The 21,887-nt window shown below is 36.7% G+C and overlaps 1 protein-coding gene and 1 long non-coding RNA gene across 2 annotated transcripts in view; one reads left to right on the top strand and one right to left on the bottom strand.

The window, feature by feature from the left end:
- Nucleotides 1-18,974, bottom strand: part of LOC125225967 (activating signal cointegrator 1 complex subunit 3-like) — a 45,960-nt gene extending 26,986 nt beyond the window's left edge. The window contains 10 exon segments of the mRNA XM_048129783.1: nt 10,195-10,395; nt 11,287-11,366; nt 11,369-11,431; nt 11,979-12,124; nt 15,250-15,433; nt 16,048-16,297; nt 16,782-17,057; nt 17,489-17,741; nt 17,905-18,049; nt 18,825-18,974. Of these exon segments, the coding sequence (XP_047985740.1) occupies nt 10,195-10,395; nt 11,287-11,366; nt 11,369-11,431; nt 11,979-12,124; nt 15,250-15,433; nt 16,048-16,297; nt 16,782-17,057; nt 17,489-17,741; nt 17,905-18,029 (1,578 nt within the window). The 5' untranslated portion in view covers nt 18,030-18,049; nt 18,825-18,974.
- On the top strand, nt 2,377-4,507 carry LOC125225990. The gene is made up of 2 exons (XR_007177038.1): nt 2,377-2,582; nt 4,192-4,507. It is a non-coding gene; the product is annotated as an uncharacterized LOC125225990 (long non-coding RNA).
- Nucleotides 18,975-21,887: the final 2,913 nt, after the last annotated feature.

The following is a 21,887-nucleotide window of genomic DNA, read 5'->3' as shown; positions in this document are numbered from 1 at the left end:
ATTTTTTTAATTTGCAGTCACAGATATTTGTGACATAACATCTAGGTATTTAGCGATTTAAAAAGATGTGCCGACTGCAATTGGTAGGTACAGGACCTAGGCATTGTCTATGTTCGGTGCGTTTTATTAGTAATTTTTTTTTAGCTTTTTTTTAACCCCCAGCGCAAAAACGACGGGGTGTTATAAGTTTGACGTGTCTGTCTGTTGCATCGTAGCTCCCGAACGGATGCACCGATTTAGTTGTTTTTGTTTGAAAACTGAATTAGTCCGTACTGTTCTTAGTCATGTTTCATGAACATCGGTCCACTTCGGTCGGGGGTTTTTCAAAATTTAATTTTGTGGTTAGGTTAATGTAGGGGTCATTAAAAGGGGGAGGAAAATGTGATTATTTTTGCGCTATGACGCCATAATTTCTTATAATTCAGCACGCACAAAGGCATTATCACCTCATATGCTATTAAATTTCACAAACCTCATTTCAGTAACATTTTTTTCACTCTTTACCTACCCAATTATATGGATTTCAGATATTTTCTACTTTATTTACTGGTATGTGATCTAGGTACTTTTGACTGCCCAGTGAGTTATAGCGATGCAACAGTGAATTCAGTGTCTATAATAGTCTATATATGCACTTTTGCTATTTGTGCATTTCTACTAAGTCTGCTAATTCCTGATTGTTCATTTAAACTTTAAACAGTGATATTGAAAACATCTATTTTTAGCTAATTAAGGAATTGTTAAGGGTGTAATTCCCGTCCGGCGTCCTGCGTAAGGCGTAGTTTAAGACACTCGCAGCCAAACGAGTCAAGCGTCGCCCATCTAATACTTTTTCACCTCGGGCAAATTATATTTGCATGGCTTGTGGTTGTGTTTGTCGCTCCCGCATATGGCAGCGAAAAAATATTTGCCTAAATAGATAAATTACTTCACTATCACTCTAATCAGTAGGTAAATAACATCGAGTACATACCCTAATAGAGTAGAAATGTTATTTAATTTGTTCGAGAACAATTCCGCCAACTCGCAGCTACTCATATCCCCTCTCACTGCGCTCCCATTGGCTGATACAAGGTCAAGTGATAGGTGCTAGGGATGAGGTAGTGCGTAAGTAAGGTTTATCGATAACGATATTTTAACCCCTTACGCGCTTTATGCACCACCGTCTGTGCAAGCCCCAAAAGTCCGTAACATTACATGCACATACGGTGGAGCAAAAATCTGTTACATAAAACACGGTATACAAAAAGGGAAAACTATTTCTTGGAAGTCAAAATGGTATAATAATCAGATTATAATTATTTTAAGTAAAAATCATGAAATTTTCCAATACCTAATTATGTATCTTCGATTTTCTCAAGTTGTGTTTTTTATTTCGATTTAAATAGCAATTTATTATTTTACAAATTACTTCAACGTGATATTTAAATTATTACATATATCAGATAGAGATTTTACGAAATCGTGTCACCTAAATATACCCAAAACATATCTAATTACACCTAAGAATTTGGTACCTAATACATCAGTACATATAATCAATCAAGCTTAACATAATCGATAATATACAATTATTCGACATAAACCATTAATTTAATGCAAACATAAGTGCAAGATAACTTTCTCGTTTGTTTATCTAAATAGAGTGTGATCATTATGTAGTAGGTACACACAATAATATTCCTTACTCATTACTTAAATATCGATACACCACTTGATGCTATAAATTAAGCATGTACAACACTAGTGCAGACTGGAAAGAGATGGTGTGATGTGAATTGAGTTACGTGGAAGCAAGAGATAACGACATACGTCTAGCCTGCGTCATCACCTTTCACTTTTGTTGTCCAGTTTAACTTGATCTCCGGACAAAATTTAATATAAAGTAGTTTATAATTTAAAAACGTAACTTACCGATGAAAAGTTATTCCTTATGTTTTAAAGTCAGATGTTTTGCTGTTTTTTCTACGAAACTGAATAGAAAAGCACGCCATTATAATAATAGTAAAACAAACTATAATTTATTTCGTAATTCGCAGAGACGTACTCACGGATCCAATACTGGTTTTGTACTGTTTTATTGAGAGCGAGCGCTAACATTTATAAGTGACAAATCACATGTCCGTTGCGCAGACGGACAGCCCCATATTACCACTCTATTGGGATATGTCCTCGATGGTAAATAAGTATCCAGGGGCCGTGAGTTCAAGTCTCATCCAAGGCACATTTTTATTACTATTCTAAGCCTAATTATTGGGGACTTTGGAGATTATTTCCTTTTCTGCAATGAACTTCTGTTATTGTGAAAAGGTTTTTAAATAATCCATTTTTTTCAAAGCTGCGGTGCGGCTTGACTTCAGCGTCTAATTAGAAACATACAAGCAAGGATGTATGTTAGGTAGATTGATTCGGTAATTATAATTTGTAACGGACTACAAGGCAAATAAGAATTACAAGCAACGGCAATGTCATGACGAGGGTTTACAACTATTCACTCATGTGACAGTGTATATAAATCCAATGACTTGGCTCAATTTCAGTCACTGCGCGTTCTTTAGACAACATGAAGTTCGCTATTATATGTAAGTATAGCTAGCTCATCTTTTGTTGTGACATTGGTCTAAGCGCGACAGCGGTGAGCGGCAGCCATACGTGCGAATGAAAAGTCCCATCGCTGTATCTCGCTCCAATGTATGGCCGCCGCTCACCGCTGTCGCGCTTAGACCAATGTCGTAGCTGAGCCGTTATAGGCATCTGGTATTTAGATTTTGCTTATTTTAAATATTAAAATACATTAGTAGAGTGTAACCCAGGGCAGAAATGCACCGACATCGAACGTAATTTGTCAATAGTTCGAAACTGAAATCGATGTCAGTGAAAACATACAAAATACCTCCTCATGGTCACTTGCACTACCGAAAATAGTGGGTTAACCCGAGGTTAACCTACCATTTTATATGGAATTCGATAGTTGACAGCCCACTAACCTTGAGTTAAGCGGGTGGTGCAAGTGACCTTTAGTGATATTCTACATACATACAACATACAATCACGCCTGTATCCCATAAAGGGGTAGGCAGAACACATGAAACTACTAAAGCTTCAGTGTCACTCTTGGCAAATAAGGGGTTGAAAGAAAACGAAACTGTGACATTGCAGTGATATTCTGAATTCTGATATTGAATTGAATCATCTCAAAAATTCTGAAACACACAAGGGCCTACGTTTAAATGTTCTCGATTTTTACAAATTATAACTTTAACAACGGGACCTTACCAAGGACGAAAATGTGACACGGAATTTGGTTTTGATACAAATACACAGGGTATTTTCTTCTATCTAAATATTTACAGTTTGGTGCCACCACCTGAGTTGCACGCAGGTTTTCGTTTCGAATACTTATGCCAAGAACGATTCAATACTGGGCTGACAAAGCCCATACAAAAATGCGTACCTCTGAAATGTATGTGCATTTGAGGCTTAAAACTAAATGGCACTGTTCGCAGCCTGGAAGTGGCCAAAATCATATTTTCCCCAAACATTATTAAAAAAAAAATTGTAGGCATCATCAGTGTAGTTATGATAGTATTTAATAGGTGACGCTAAATAATCGAGGTTCGATTCTTAGTATGAAGTAGAGATGGGCCGAATATTCGGTAAATATTCGGTATTCGGCGTATTCGGCAAGATTTTCAATGTTCGTATTCGGCCGAATAGGTCGGTTACATTGCCGAATATTTACCGAATAAACAAAGTAAATAACTAATGAAGATCTTACGTATTCCATTGCATAATAAGCTCCTATTTTATTAGCTTTCAAAGGAACTACTAAGAATGCGTCAAAATATAAACACAATTGTTTTGTAGAAAAGTTAAAAAAAACCGTAGTTTAAGAGTTGAGAAGAGTTCAGAGTTGTTTTAACTAAGTTTTAGTTATCCACTAAATCATAAGAACATAGTTGTAGTATGTATAACAGTTATCAATCATTTCATAGTTTTAATCTTAACATTCGCTTTAAAAATATGGCGTAACCGAATATTCGGCTGAATGTTCGGTTCGGTAAGAGCTGAACCGAATGTTCGGCCGAATATTCGTATTCGGCAAAGTCCATATTCGGCCCATCTCTAGACTATGAAGTATGTAAATCCTATATAAATAATCCTTGCTTATGCAAACTTTTTTGTTTTCAGTGATTTTATTCGGATTGATTGGTGGGATTATATGTGAATTGCGCTCGAAACGGCTGCGTCATCATCATAAAAAATTGTCTGGTTGGGACGAGAAATATCTCTTTTGTTTTAGGAAATGTTACAAAACTATAAATACTATAATGTTCAGATTACCTATCTGTGCCAGTGATGGTCGCACTTATTTCAACGACTGTCATTTGTCATGCGTTCGCAACGGTAATATCGGTCTTTATAAGGTACACGACGGACCATGTTAGGTAGAACCATGGTAGAACAACGTTTCTGTGTGTGTGTCTAATAAACATCTACAATTGGATATGTGCTGTGTTTTTTCTTATTGATTAAATTCAAGTACCTAATTTACCCATGGTTTAGACGCGGTTTAGCGTCAATGATTGTCTTAGGTACCCGACAATATTTATAAATTTCAACTATTCTCCTAGTCCTAGCCTCGTTTTATCTTCGGCCGTCTATTAGTTAGGTATTCTAAAAGTTTATGGTTGGAAAGTCACCAGAAATTATTTAAAATGGTAACGACACTAAACACTTGGTCGAATGTACGCCCCAGACGGGGCGGCAGTGATAATTAATTTGAATTGTCATCCGTACTAATATTATAAATGGGAAAGTGTGTGTGTCTGTTTGTTTGTCCGTCTTTCACGGCAAAACGGAGTGACGAATTGACGTGATCTTTTAAGTGGAGATAGTTGAAGGGATGGAGAGTGACATAGACTACTTTTTGTCTCTTTCTAACGCGAGCGAAGCCGCGGGCAAAAGCTAGTAGTTTATAATTGGGTACGCGCAAATGCACTGTCACCTCATCTGCTATTAAATTTCACAAACGTCATTTCGTTCACTTAAAAAAAGATAATAAATAAAATATACGAAATAAAACTAAAGGATACACCTTTATGTGATCGTTATAACGTATTCCATCAGAAAAATAAATTATTTGCCTATCTCCAAAAAACTTTTTCAACCCAATTGAACTTATTTAATAGCAGACGGCAGACAGGATTGAAGTTAAAAGTCCAGTTCAGTCAGTTATCATGACATGATACACAGGGTGGGCCAGTGATAAATTCACTTTTGTCTCGACCTCCTTTGTTAAAATTACAAAACATTGACATACTTATAGGAATGGTCTCATAAGAAAAAAAAAATATCCATAATGGTGTCTTAGGGACCGGCCACACTTAAGAGACGCATGTCCTGAGGTGTGGAACGGACGTCCGCGCCACGCCGCTTGAATGTAATTCAAAAAACGTCTCCTCAGTACATTTTGTATAGGAAGGACGTAAGACGCGCCCCCAGGCGGCGCGGCGCGCGCCACGCCGCCGCCACGAAATAAAACTAAAGGATACACCTTTATGTGATCGTTATAACGTATTCCATCAGAAAAATAATTTATTTGCCTATCTCCAATAATTTTTTTCTTTTCAACCCAATTGACCTTATTTAATAGCAGACGGCAGACAGGATTGAAGTTAAAAGTCCAGTTCAGTCAGTTATCATGACATGATACACAGGGTGGGCCAGTGATAAATTCACTTTTGTCTCGACCTCTTTTGTTAAAATTACAAAACATTGGCATACTTATAGGAATGGTCTCATAAGAAAAAAAAAATATCCATAATGGTGTCTTATGGCCCCTGTACACACATGGCCAACGGTTCCACCAACCCCCTTGGCCAAGCGTGTAGAGGGCTACTTGGCCGTAAGTTGGCAGTTGGCGCTTGCGCTTGCCGGCCAACCGATTGGTGTCGGTTTTTTGTCCACACATCAAAGGATCTTGGCGCCAATGGCCAACTGCGTTTACACGTTGGCGCTTATTCAGTTGGTCGTCAGCCGTCAGAGAGGACGGTAGTGAAATATTTACGAAAATAATAAGTTTATCTATGTCAATAATAGTGTAGATTTTAGGAAATAAAATAACCTTGCAAATGTTTAATGTATTTCCTAAAAAAGATAAATGTTCTTATCATAATATTCAAAAAATTGTTAATATTTCAAATAATTTAATTTTACTACGGGGTTATTATTTTTTAATCAAATTTGTCTGTCAACGTCTATGATCTAGAATTTCCTAGACTTTTCCATTCCACGTCCATCTTTCATGAAGAGCCAATGCCAAGTGATTGGTTCGCCAATGTGTAAACAGCGGCTCTTATCTTGGCCAAGGGGTTTCACAAAGGGTTGGTGGAACCGTTGGCCATATGTGTACAGCGGCCATTTAGGTGCGCGCCCACGGGCGACACAGTTGCTCGGCGACTTTCGTATTTGTATGAATCCAAGCTTTTTATGAAAATAATCGTATAAAAAAATAAATGAATATTTAAGTTTTCACGCTACTATTTATGATATAAATAGGCTACTTGACCCTTTTTCAAAGTATGTCTTTTATTATTAATTACTGTCTAATTAAACGAAAAAAAATAGTACCATATTTTATTACGACTTAAAAACCCGCAAAAAACTTATTTAAAGTTTACTTTTACGTGATCAGGCAAAAACAACATCAGCCATATTAATCTATAGAATATCTATGACATGACGTCAGTATATTTAGAAAAAAATAATTTCACATTGTCACACCCGTCAACGACTATGAATTTTAATACAATAGAGGTTGCTTCTTGGAGATCAGATTACTACCTCTAATTTCCATAGTTGATCTGAATTATGTGACGTCACTCCATTGGCCAACACCGTTTTCGGAGTCCATTATTAAAAAAAAAACATACACACATCTTTAATTAAAAATACGCAGTCATCACGCACTTTTAATGCCCGCAAGCTATAAATATTGATTTCATAAGTCAAATTCTACAGAAAACAATAACTTGATGTGCTAAATTCGATACGAGTCTAGTAGCCTATTACGTAGGTATGTCATAATGATAATGCTATATTTTCAAAAAAGTACACTTTTTATATATTTTTCGTTGTTTTACGTAAAAATATAAATTAGTTTTCAAAAATATTTTGCGAACATACTACCTATGCGTTATTCGGAACATTTTCAAGTGTCACAGAACTCATCCCCGGTGAAAAATAGTATAATTTCAGTTCAAAATGTATGACATGCTAATTATAGCATCGTTTGCGTATATCAGCAAATAACAGTTATTTAAATAAACTGCGAAATTAATTTTCAGATATCCGCACATTCATTTAATGCACTTCGTGATTTTTATTTACTAATTAAATTTATTAAATTAAGGGCATGGTTAAATTACGTAATACGTAACCATGTTAGATTACGCTCCTTTTAAAACTTGCTCTCTTCTGGTAACACTATGTACCTATACTTAATTGGTATGATCTCGTATCAATATGGCTGCCGCTTATGAGCGAGAAAATATTATTATAAAAACATCATTGCAAAAAAATATTTTGATCATTAAATTTTCTGCAATATCTAAACTTTTTTAAAGTTAGGTACATAATATTCAAAGTTGCCAATTTTGTATAACCCATTTACATAATTATTCATATAAGTTTTCAATTATATCGAAGCTACGACAACCGACAGCGACAATAAGTACCCTTTTGAAAATATAGTTAATTCATAAGAGCTCCCTTATCGACTGCAACGCTTAATTAGAACCATACAAGCAAGGAGGCATGTTAGGTAAATTGATTAATTGTAATTAGCAACGGACAACTAAGCAAGTAAAAACTACCAACAAAGCCATTAGGAGGGTATTCACTCATGAAACTGGGTAGGTATATAAGTCCTATGATTTGTCTCCGTTTCTCACTGTGCCTTCGTTACTCAACATGAAGTTCGCTATCATATGTAAGTATGGTTAACGTTTTTGCTTACATTTATCATAGTCGTGTGTGCAGAAGGTCACATATGTGTTCTTAAAATGCATTTAAGAAGTGGAGACAGATTTTTTATATAGGCGAAGGGGCGGCGATGTCTGAGCTTATAATAATTGTTCAAGTTTAGTATAGTTTTCCACTATATCAAAAGTGTAAATAAACGTAGATCACCCTCATACAATCTACGCAAGTCTCTTGTTTTAAAGCGACATATTAATGGCGAGCGGAATCCTAAACAAAGCAAAGGATTCTAAAATTGTATCCTGAGTATGAAATTATTTAGCTACGAAAAATCATGAAAAACTGACTTTACTTGAGACTTTTAGATATACCTTTTTCAACGTGTGAGGTCAATATGGGTAAGTGTACGGGTAAGGTTTTTAGTCATTGTCACGTGTGTTTCTGCAAGTTCATACTTTTGCTACTTACATAATTAGTGGTAAACGTATGACTTCTCAATAAACACTGATCATTGTTTAAACAGGCAAAATGTGGAGGCCAGCACGGGAAGCATGGTCGCGCGATAGACGATAAAATATCAGGCCGTCCCTATCGCACTTACAAATAATGCGATAGGGACGGCCTGCTATTTTATCGTCTATCGCGCGACCATGCTTCCCGTGCAGAGACACTTGCCCGTATGACACACTTACCTGTATTGACCTTACAACATCCGTAGGGAGCACATTGGGCTGAAAGATAGATTAGAAAATGTTATATCAAAGGATCCGTTGCGTAAAGCATAGTGGGCTCTTCTTAATTTCTTTTCTTTTTTCAGTGATGTTGTTCGGATTGATAGGTGGAATTTTCTGTGAATATTTTACATACGAAGATAGCTATCGCGCAAGAAAGCCGAGACATAAAAAACGCTTGCTCACTGGGGGTGGCGTGGATTGTCGAAAAAGCTGTCCGAAGCCGCGTCCTCCGTATAAGCCGTTTTGTGGTACTAACTACCGCAATTATCTCAGCCAGTGTCTACTGGAGTGCGACTCCCATGGTATTGGTCTCTACAAAATACACGATGGCCCGTGTTAGGTTGAAAAATGTGTCTGCGTGTGTTTAATAAACACCTACATCCTATGCTGTAGTTGATTTTTTATTTATGAAGCTATATTGTATGACAAAGTTTTAGAAAAAATATTGTAATGTGGCAGTATACCTATGCCAATTCAGTCACGGGTTCAAACCTTTTATTGACAATTATGTAGGTACCTACGCAATGTCATTTGATATTTGAAAGGTAGTCGATTTCGTAAAACTGGAGTCTACATTAAATTATGAGATAAGTTGCCAAAGCGACGTAGGTACAGGCTCTCGTGAAACCGTGGCAAATGTCATGATAACGCAAGGAAATAAATAAATATTATAGGACATTCTTACACAGATTTACTGAATCCCACGGTAAGCTCAAGAAGGCTTGTGTTGTGGGTAACTATTATACAACGATATATATAATATATAAATACTTATAACTCGAGTGTACTAGAATATCAACGTGAGCAACCGTAAACGCTTACTTATAAAGGTGGCCACTGACGAGCCTTCCAACAGTCCAAATGGCGTGGTTGCATTCCAAATTCGGCCCGTGAATGTTAAAAACGTATAATGTTTTTTAAACGGCATCCTGAACGTGGATTTCCATTTGGTTTGAAATCCACCACGCCACGCCATTTGGACGTATCGGCGTGGCGACTTTGGAGTGACCGTCAGTGCTAGAAACGTACACAAATCGCGCACCACGCCATCTAGACGCACTCCAAACGCTCTGTGAATGTGCAAAACTACGTCCATTTTTATTCAGACTGCACGACGCTGCCGCCAAATAAAGACACGAACACGATAATAGTTAAAATGTCAGGCCGAGACTTCGTTTAATCTATACAAGAAGAGAATCGTAATCATCCATGTTTATGGCAAGTTACAAACTAGCGATTCGGATAACTTTTGAGATTTCGATAATATTCATGTCGCTTATTTTTTGTATGCAGTTTTTAGACTATTGATCGAATATAATAATAATGTTTGTGCCTTTCTAGGTACTTGATTTGCTAGAAATTTAGGTATTTCAATAACACCTGTAGACTTATAACTTACTTATGTTCATATTGCATACGGCATTTTGGATCACTACTTTGTACTGAAACAGTAGCGTTACCAATGAATGACTCCTACCTTAAACTTGTTCTTCATAATAACGTTGTTCTCAATGTGTTGCTTGATCTGATGCACCACTGTCAGCAGAGCTATGTTGGTCTTGCCCGCGCCCGTGGGAGCACATATCAGGAGGTTTTCGTTCGTGTTGTATGCCGTTTGGAACACTACCGACTGAATGCGGTTCAGTTCTTTGATGTTCTCGAATGCCATTTGGCCTATCTGAAAAGCCAATAAATTTTAAATGGTTAGAGTAGTTCAGTTAGTATCCTTGAATTTGTTGTCAGCGTTATTGACACACATTAAATTGTATATCTAAAACTGATGATGTTGTGCAATGCAAATCCATGAATTCCGAACTGCCGCGAGTGTCAGTACTAAATAATAAAGCGATTTAGATGTACTTGTAGAGTTGCCTTACATTAATGTACCCCTGATACCTAAGTATGTCAGTAGTTAACGATCGATCCTTTGTCAGAATTGCAGATGAATTTGGTAAGTATACGGTTTCGGATAACTCAGCTAAACACTAAAAGTTATTTAGAAGTTAGGCAGGGTGGGTTAGATGGATGCGTAAGAGCTATAGTTACAAAATGTGGTACTTTTACCACACAATTAGACTCTTTAGTCTAATTGGAAATAAGACCATTCTTGGAGATGTTTACCGCCCCAGAGATAGGATATCTCATATTTCTCACATGACAATAGTACATTGTGCAACAAGGGGGGGGGGGGGGGGGGTAAGGCACTGGTCCCACAGCGAGCTAGTAAGCTATGAGCTATCGGCTACAAAAACGAATAAAAGATAATCACTCCCGTGCAAATAAAAGAGACACGGCTATGTTTATAGTTACTCGCCCATTAAAATCCCCGTGTCTCTTTTATTTGCACGGGAGTGATTGTCTTTTGTTCGTTTTTATAGCCGATAGCTTACTAGCTCGCGGTGCGACCAGTGCCTAAGGGGGATATTGATAACGAGTGTTATAATTCGCGACAGCCGCAAGCGCTGAAATAGTACTTTATTTTTCAGTACACGTAGATGCAATGAGACATTTTAACAGCAAATATGATGAAAACCTATTTAAATGTGACTTATTAGTAAATTTCCGTTACCTCGTCCATGTCGGAAATAGGCACTCGGTTGTTGCCGACCGAGAGCGGCGCCTGGTCGTTCTTGGGTATGATGACCTCTCGTACTCCTTGTGGTCTTTCCGAACGGCGTTCTCGGGAAGTAGCAGCTTCATACCGGACACAAAACCTGCTCAAACTCTTACAGTTAATTTAACAGATTAAAAATAGAACTCCAGTCTGGTATAGTAATTTAACATGCATCGCTGTAAAAAAAAACGCAGTTCACTAGCTAGAATTAGAAAATATGTCATAGGCAAAAAGTTGAATTCTCTTTAGAGCTTAGAATTTGGCCATGAAAGAACACACTGTAGCATGGTTTTTAATCGTTTCTGCTTGATACAAAATTATGATTTGATATGTTTGGAAACATTTAGTGACTTGGTCTAGCTTGCTTTCTACTTGCTAACTTTTACGTCTAACAAATATATCGTGAAGGGTTTAAATACCTATCATGGATCTATCTGTCAACAATGTGGTTGTGACCTATTGGACATCCATTGTAAGAAGAAAGGAACCTTGACACGGAAAAAAAGAACAAAGTGGTTGCAATTCAGTACAAGTATGTACATACAAGTACATACATACGACAGATGAAAAGCGGAAGCATAATATTAGGTGTCTCTATGGAAGATAAGTGGATACTTTAGAGATTAAATGAGAAAGATAAATAATACCTGCAGAGTTCTTAGCGTCAATTGAGGAATCGTACACGTTTGGGTATTGTACTTTGGTTTGGAAATATGATATCTTCTGCAACACTGGATCTACTTCTCTCTTTGAAGTCGAGAACGGCACCACTGGCTTTGTCAGCTCTGATATCCTGTCAAAAGAAATATTACTAGATTCTAATATGTGTCACCAAACCAAGTCACCTGTAACCTGTAACAATCCCTTGCTAAATTCGGTCTACTTATTACATTTGACAGACGATTAGTTATAACTACAATAACTACATCACATCCATATTTAAAAAGTATCTAAATACTTTAATAAAATGTCCTTCATAATAAAACATGAGTCTCGTCAAAGAATTTGTGACATGATCAGGGGGGTTACCATGACGTACCTACTAAAGACGTTCAGTTTAGGTTGAGAGAAAGGGACACAGCTATAGCAGTTACATAGCTCCGTCCCTCTCTCTCAACCGAAACTGAACGGCTTTAGCACGTCATGGTAACCCCTCAGGTCTATGTACCTTACCGCCAGCTCCTTCCACGCGAAATAAACTTAGCCAACCTATTTTTCATCTGTCACATGATACATGGAAACGGTCACCTCCACTATCTATCTAGCTTAAATCTGATATGAACCCTTTAAAGGTCAAACAGGGGCCCAGTTCTCGAAGCTACAAGTTACAATTTACAAGTGGTTGTCAATGTCTAATATGACAAGTTGGAAAGAGACTTTCGTCGTTCATAATATGTATAAATCTTATAACTTTCAGTTTTGAGAAATGGTCAAACCCCCATTTTGTCGATATTGAATTAAAAAAATGAACTCGACCACTTATCAATAAAATTCGAAATATAGCGCGCGGGAGCCGATTCGCTGACCTCTCCCCGTCCCCCGCTCTTCCTCATTACCCGTTGTAGGCCCACAAGTTCATGTTTTAAATTATTATTTATTTTATTTATTTATTTATTTAAACTTTATTGCACAGTAAAAATATACAGTTACAAAAGGCGAACTTAATGCTACATGGCATTCTCTACCAGTCAACCTTTAGGCCAAACAGAGAAGACCAAAAAAAGGTGGTATTATTTGTTTGTTTCACGTACCCGGGATGGTTAAAGGTTCGGTAAATTTAATTTAATAATAATTTCGTAGCACTTGTAAGTACTGGTCGATCTATGTTTTTCTTGTATTGATTATTAAAAATAATGTATCCAAATAGTCTCGGTTAAAAACCGGTTTTCATAGTCTCTACCCGGTTGATAACCGAAACTATATTTCTTTTCCAAAATGCCCACACTAGGCATAAAATATGATCAAAAATACGTTACGTTTTTTTTTGGTATTTAGGACAACAACAACAGCCGTAAATATTCAACTTACATAGGTATTTTTACATAGTCTTAGGCCAATAACAGTTATCCGTTGATTGAAATGTATTATACACAATAATATGTTACTAAAAAAACTGTGTTACATATTATAAACTACAGTGAAAGTGTGCAAGCCACACAGGAAACAGTAAACTGATGTAAACAATAAATACAACTAAAAGTGAAGTTACAGGTCGATACGACTGGTGGAAACGATCTTAAATGATGATTTAGAATCAAACATGTTTAATGTGGTGAATAATGTTGTGTTTCACTCGGTATTAAAGCTTATACTCGTATAATATATAACCTTCGCGCCTTGAAGCCCTCGCAACGCTCAAGATTCCACTTTTCGAATCTTTCGTTTGCTCTTAGCACGATCGGTTAAACAACAACTTCACCTTTAATAAATTATCAGTTTTTTGTTAAAATGCTACGTTGTTATCAGTTTTTTGACCAAGCAAGAAACTTCTATAATAAACTGATGACGTGCAGGAAAATAATTCGAAACCAGTAGCGATAAACCACCGAGGGAGTGCTTTAAATCGACACGTTACAAATTTCCTTTTCTCGCGTATATCGTACGATTTTTTTCAGTACCTTTGAAGTTTCGACGTGACAAGAAATACTTTACGAACTAGTGTCGAAAAAACACCAATTCATTTATGCTAATGTTATAAACTATGGTGTGACAGGGACAGCACGATGTTATATAAACAGCAGACTATAGGTAGGTACGAGAACATAGTAGTAACATATATTAACACAGCACAGGCGGAGTAGAACGTGACGTCGACGTCGCACCTGTCTACACTACACTTGCCCTACAGGTACGTACGGGATTCCCGGCAGAGCGAGGTCGGCTAACCGGATCCCGCGCGCCGCCGGCTCGGTGGTGGTCGAGCGCGCTAACGAATTTCGCGCCTTATAAAATAATTTCAACTAATATCTTTATTATCATGCAAGCACAAATCAGATATTTCTACATTTTCATTATATGGCTGCAAATATTATTTTGCACTATGAAACTTGTCTCTACGGACTTTAATTCAATATTGGGCCTTACAGGACAAAAAAAGTATATTACTTTTAAAGCACTCATCCAATTTTTCTACGTTTTTGACCATATCTTTTTACTATAAATTAAGAGGTATTGTTGTAGATATTTCAATTTCTTACAAATTTTCTAACAAGTTAATAGCATAAAGATTCATATATATTATGAACGATGAAGCTTAATTTTTGTACTTTAATTCAATATATCTGGGCGACCGAGCTTCGCTCGGTTCTACTTTAATATATCACGTCTTTAGATAAAAAAAAAACTCTTATAAATACAAAAACAAAAAAAAAGACAAAAACAAAAACTTAATTTCTGGCCGGGATTCGAAACCCTGACACCTACGATCTATCTGCGTACATTAGACCGACCTCGTGCGACTGAGCTAAGCGGAATCGATGCGCGCGCGGCGAAATTAAGGACCATATTTTACGTTTACAAATGCGAAAGCAAAACTTATGAAAACTCGAAAATTCGCGTTTTCCGGGATCTAAGGCTACGCTAGATCGATTTTTCACCCCCGAAAACCCCCACAAAACAAATTTCAGCGAAATCGTTAGAGCGGTTTCCGAGATCGTCGGTATATATAAATAAATAAATAAATAAATATACAAGAATTGCTCGTTTAATAGTATAAGATTCACATAGTTATAGGCAAGAAATAAAAAATCGAAATATAACCTAAATCTCACATGAAAAATTTCTAACTTTTTACTATAATATTATTTAATATGCCTGTAATAACATATCAAAAAAGAACAAACTTTAATATTATCATAACCCATTTTTCTTTAACCGCTCGCCTAATAGTCGGAAACACAGCTTTAACAGTGTATGTACCTTTTTGCCCTCATCTGGGCAATATTAATTTCCGGTTCGTCGTCCTCCTCATCATTTTTCCTTGCGTTCTTGGCCTTCTTGCCTTCCTTGCGAACCAGCTTTGCCAGCATCTTTTCTTGCTCCGATTGTACTGACACTTGGCAGAGGTACTGTGGCATTTTGTTTTCGGGTAAGATCGCGGCTACTGAAAATTAGACATTTCTATGAGAGACTAGATTTTACCAATTTTTTTGTGACTTCTTTATGAGATAACAACTACTCTATGTCCTTCTCCAGAACTCCAGCTATCTCTAAAAATCCTAGTTTCTACTAAATTGTTTGAGCGTGAAGATTTAACACGTAGACAGTCAGATAGACACACTTTTGCATTTATAATAATAATCATCATCATATCAGCCCTTTATCGCCCACTGCTGAGCATAGAAGAATAGGGTATAGATAGAAGCGAGGCATTTGTTTTATAATATTAGTACATAAACGTCACAAATGAAATTATGGATTAGGGGATCTCAGGGTCAGTTGCACCAACATTTTATATTATTTGTATGCGACGTTTGGTGGCTCGAACAAGTTGCTTTGATAGTTATTTTTTATTACCTAATTCGAAAAATATTATTGTGCATTTTTAATATGAATATTGCCAACTTTTTGTAATCGTAATCTTCTGTCTACTTATTTTCTTAAGTATTATTGTTGTATGAACATTATTTTTTTAAACCAAATCTTGACGTGTAAAATGGCTTTACAACTAAATGAGTATGAGTATCTGTCTCTCAATTGTGTAAGATAGATACTTACTTTCAGACAAGGATGGTTGCGGCGGCGGCGCTCTCAAGCTATTAACCACGTCCTGCCTATGCTCCAACAGTTCCTGAATGAACTCAAACTTGTCGAAGCCCAGCAACTCGAACAGATCATTCTGCATGTCGTCATTGCTCCTCGGAGAGTTGAGAAGAGTGATGACGGACTGCATGATGTCAGCACTCGATATGTCTGGGATGTGTGCGTATAGTTCTGTGACTTTGGTTTCCAACCATTCCTTGCCAAACTGAAAAGAATAATTTGATTTTTTATATAATACTAGCGACCCGCCCCGGCTTCGCACGGGTACTATACCTACATGTAAACCTTCCTCTAGAATCACTATCTATTTAAAAAAACCGCATCAAAATCCGTTGCGTAGTTTTAAAGATTTAAGCATACATAGAGACAGGGACAGAAAAAGCGACTTTGTTTTATACTATGTAGTGATAAGACAATACACTTAGCAACTGCAAATTCTTTGCAGATTTTTTTAGTACAATAATGAACAGCATTACCATATATTATGATAAGTATAAGTATTATGTAAAGTAGTATGCATAATGCCAATTTGTCGATAGATGGTGCTGTAAACAATAATTTATTTACATTTATTGTACTTTTAACCGAAATATTTCTTGTTTATGAATATGAATGTTTGTTCCACAAATTGAACAGAATCTCACACTTGATTCTTCCAGCTGTAGTATGATTTGTAATTTTGTAACTACCTTAGAAATCGGCAAAGTCGATGCAGGTTTAGAAGCTCTATTTTCGCCACTGCATTGAGCACTATACTTCATAGAAAAATCGGTCACAAAACTGCTGTCTGTTGCAGGCCTTTTCAGTAACTTTGCAAGAGGTTTTTTTACTGGTGTGTAAGGAATATAATGGCATTGTATGTGATCACCCCAGAGCTTTACATTTTCCTTGTTTTCTTCACTGATTTCTTTTCTGATATATTCTTTAGTGTCTTCTGATATTTCGACAGAGATTTCATTGACAATCTGAAATGGAGACAAACGAATATAGTTTGTATAGAAAGAGAAGAGTAGAATGTATCCCTTCCCATACATTCCACAACGACCAGAACTCCTCTCTTTTGATACAGATACAGACTCTAGCAGCAGATTATGAATTTATGTTACCAAACTACAAAACTCTTTGACCTAATCTTGAACTGATATATATGGGATACGTATAATATTTGTGATGGCAAAGTTTTGGTTGTAGATAATAAGTTTTTGGTTACTTTTTTATTAGTTGGTAAGAATTAAACTAACAAATTAAGAAAAACAGGTCGGATCAGTGGGCCTCGGCTGGGCGCGCCTGGTAGAGGCAGTGTCGGACCAGGAACAGTGGAAATCCTTCCTAAGAGCCCTATGCCCCTGATGAGGGATAACAGGATATAATCATCATCATCAAGAATTAAACTGACCTCACAAATCTTATTTGCAGTTGAAGATATCACAGTTCCAAAAGTCTGCCGCAACTGAGTCAGATGCTTCAGCATAACAATATCCTGATCAAGGAACATCCTCAGAGTTAGCACAGCAGCATCTTCAATGACATCATCAGGTTGGTCACCAGTCAATAGTTTGCACGCCTCCTTAAGGTTATCAAGGAGTTTAAGATCTACACCTGATTCATTCTGTTTTATGTAGTTGTAGATGTCACTGAATGATTTGAATCTGTAAATTAAAATTTGATTAATTAGACTTACCTCGTCTTTAACTTTTTTTATGATCATACTTTCTCTGTACAAAACATAATTACATAAACAGTTAGAACTTAAATCTTAGTAGCTTTAGAAAGTGAAAATAGAAATTAATTGTAAATAAAAGAGATACTAACCTTTGTGTTTTTCTTTTTCTTATTAAGTTTGGTTTTGTAGGGTCTACCACTGGTTTCAGGCATCTTGGCTTATCAAGTTGTGTGTGTGCTCTCAGAGCCCTCGTTATTCGAGGCAATTCTATCATATTAAAGGATTATCTGATAACTGAAACATTAAAACGTAAGTGCTCAATAACACAATTTTTGTGTCAAACAAATTATGTTTGTATATTTGATTGGGTATCTTCTAAGTGTAAAACATACATTAAATAGATAAATTAAGAATTTCATCACCAATTGGAATTATGAACAGTTTGTATGCAAAAGCACTAAGTAAATAGTATTGCTGACTGTACATTAATAATAAAAAAAAGTTTTTTTTTGGGAATGGCAGAAAAAAAAACAGTTTGTATGACAATCAGATATGACAAACAGTGTGAAATTAGAACAATTTTACAATAAGGAACAATTGAAACTGGCTGGCAGTTGATGATGACAGACAAAAAAAATTAATTGACACAACAGCACCTTTTTACAATAAAGTGACAGTTTGTAAACTTTAGGAGAGGTTTTAGAAATAGTATAAGATTTAGTGTGTGGTGTGTGATATCGTTTCGTTCGTATTATCGTTAAATAATATTGTGCAATATTTGCATTTGATTTGTTATCAAAGAGGAATTATATACAAACAAATTGTAAGTACACAACACTTTTAGCTATTTAAGTGCCACACATATTACGTATCGTATGATTGAATTGTCTGAGCGGTGTTATAAATTTATTTCAGAAACAAAACAAAATACATATTATACACGTTAAACTTCCGTGAGACATATTCAAATAATTAATTGAGATACGGTTGATACATATTTAGTACATCGGTATTTAGTATTATAAAACATTGAAATTCGGAAGCATTGAAAACATGGGGTTTTACATACCTAATACGGTAAACTTACTGTTGAAACTGCAGTAAAAGAACTTGGCTGTATGTTACAAGATTCTTTCACTAAATGGTTCAAAACTATTTAGATTTATGATGCATTAAACCGCTTATTTTACGATAGGCAACGTAAACCGTAATGCAGCTATTGCAGCATTTGCAGCGGATGATGTTAACATACGGCATATACGCGACATGACATATATTATCAATGTCAATTTGACAGTGACAGCTGTCAGTAAAAAAAAAACAAGTCAAGCTATTCCAGCTTCTAATAATACCTGTCCATTTATGTAATCATATCAACGGTAATAAGTGGGTTTCGAACACACTGAAATGATTTTAATTTCTTTTTAATTTGCTTTAATGACATTTGTAACCTTTCGCTGACTGAAACGGCTTGACATATTGTATACTCTGGTACACCCATAATCGTTACGCAGGAAAATTTAAGTATTGCGCCCTTTTCCCCCGATAAAATAATCACGCCGGCGCTTTCGTCCACAATATAAAGCATATTGATAATGTACATAATACAGGGTTACTTTTTAGTCAGTTAACAAACTTCGTATAAATGATCGCTAAGGTAAATGAAATATACGTTTTGTTTTATTTTTATCCCATCTCAAATAAAAAAAAAGAAAATTGCACCCAAATTATTCCACAAAAACAGTAGAAAACTTGGTCACCCTAGTTACTGACGGCAGCGGCGGAGGCGAGGAGTGAGCGGGGCACTCGCGCGCGGCCAGTGGCAGCGCTTGCGCAGGGGGTGGGGAGAGGCGGGTGGGCGGGGAGCTGAGCGGCGTCGGCAGGGTTCAAAGATGGCAGCTTTTGTTCTTAGCCGCGCCGGATTTACAGCGATTCCAAATTTCCCTTCATAATTTCACGGGCTTAGGACCGTCAAAGCCCATGTCGATAGTCAATAAAAAACATTTAACATTTTAAGACAAATTAATTCACAGAAGAAGTCGATAAAGTGAAAAACGACATGTGCTTAGGCGTATTTAAAAATTGGACGTTTGAATTTTGATTTAGGTACTTACAAATGGAGTCCATTTCTCCTCACTTAACTCACTTACACTAATTGTATTTTAATAATTGTTCAAAATGCAGTCCATTTTGCTGCAAGCACAGTCTAGCGCGTTTTAGGACATTTCCACTAATGTTCCATAAAACAAGATGTTCGTTTTTCACTTCATTAAATGCTAAAATAATTCAATTTGCACAGCTAAACGTGGTGCTCCACGACCTTGAGCATGCGCAGGCACTGCAAACTGTCCATGGTCCAGTAGATTCTGACTCGCCGACAAAATTGTTTGCAGACATGGGAGACGAGCATTAGGCAAACCGGTATTTCTTAACACAGGCAGAATCTCTGCCTCGTACAACCTACGACTCCTACGAGCCGCTCGCAGATTGTTATTAGCCCTGGCGTACACTCTCACCATTTCATAAAACTCGCGGTTTGAGTACATCGTTTCGCGTTAGCTCACTGGCGTGCGAGGAAAACATAAAACGACTGTCCGTAAGAGAGCGCGGCGTGAGACTGAGGGGCGGTGTTTCTTTTGTAAAGCGGCGAGCGGCGCGCGCGCTCTCCCGCCCCCGCCGCGCGCACACCCCCGTCATACCCAATCATGCGCCGGCCGCCGCTGAACTCAAATGAACCCAAAATCAGCTGTGTGTAGGGTGTCCGTAATTTGTAAAAATTATGAGGAATCAAAATAAAAAAATAATAAATCTTAAAAATAATGTTTTTTTATTGAAATGGGTTCTATTAACGATACTGAATTCAGGGTTTTTTTTTGTAAGGTGACTAAAAAATAACCCTGTATATTATTTTATAAGACATTATTTTCAGTCGCATGTTGTAAAAAGTAGGTATAGGGAAGAAGTGAAGTTATTGAAATGGTAACCATGTTACAACTAAACATGCATTTAGACGAGGCTCCAAGAGGATGTTCGTTTGCAAAAATAGCGCACCTCATTCTGACTTCTGATATATATTGTATAGGTCCCAGACATCATATAAACAGATGTTGCCAAGCAGTTTTGTGGTCCCCGTCTCCCTTCCCCGCCAATTAAAAATTGCATACAAACAAAAAAAAATTTTTCATGAAATCATGCCGTGTAGGGTATCAAAAGAAAGGGCTTATTGAGTAGTTTACGAATATATAGCATACTATAACATTTCTTACACTTTCTCTAAGAATTTTTTAGAACATTTACGAAAATGCTTCATTTTGGAGTTCACTTTAAACCACTGTAGATTGAAAACTAATGAGTATATTTTTATAATTATTATTTTAAGTAACTAACAAGAGTCTAATGTCTACGAACCAATAGTTCGTACAGTGAAAAAATTGCATTTGGGAGCAGGGGGAGCAGTCAAAGATGGCGAGTTTCGATAATTGAAATAGTAGTAAAGTAGTAGTAAAACACTTTTTCTCAAACACGCAATGAAATATTGTCTTTACGTTCCTTAAAATGGGCTGGGAAGTATCGCTTTTTGGGTGCAACAACTCGAGAGGACTTTAAAGGGATTTCATATTATTTTTTAGGCCTTGGCCTGCAAAGTAACTTTTTTTTATAAAATATTGTCCTTTAGAGCATTTTTATTTTATTTCATTGTATGTTTGAGAAAAGCACTATACATGCCTCGGCGTGAAAACGGATTCCCGGCCTCGTATCCCTATCCGGCCTCGCTCGCACGCTCGCGATATATACCCACTTGGCCGGAAATCCTCATTTTCCCGGCCTCTGATGTAATGTACTATATTGTACCAGAAACTAATACAACACACAGGAAGAGCTTATTAAAAGTTCAAAGGCGAACTTATCCCTTTAAGGGATCTCTTCCAGTTAACCTTTGAGCAATTGAGGGAGAATTGGAGAAATATATTTGTGAATAAGGGGAGGGTGAGGGGGGGAGGGTGTAAAACTGATTGACAATATCTGTCAATGTAATAAATATAATGCCAGATTGAGGTCCGCAAATTGACATTTCAGCGCGGATGAAAATGGCGCGTGAGTTTTAAACTTGTACTTTCTTTTCTAAGTTATT

The sequence above is a fragment of the Leguminivora glycinivorella genome, chromosome 1, assembly GCF_023078275.1.
Source record: "Leguminivora glycinivorella isolate SPB_JAAS2020 chromosome 1, LegGlyc_1.1, whole genome shotgun sequence".
Classification (NCBI taxonomy): domain Eukaryota; kingdom Metazoa; phylum Arthropoda; class Insecta; order Lepidoptera; family Tortricidae; genus Leguminivora; species Leguminivora glycinivorella.
This window is presented reverse-complemented; position numbering and strand designations above follow the sequence as displayed.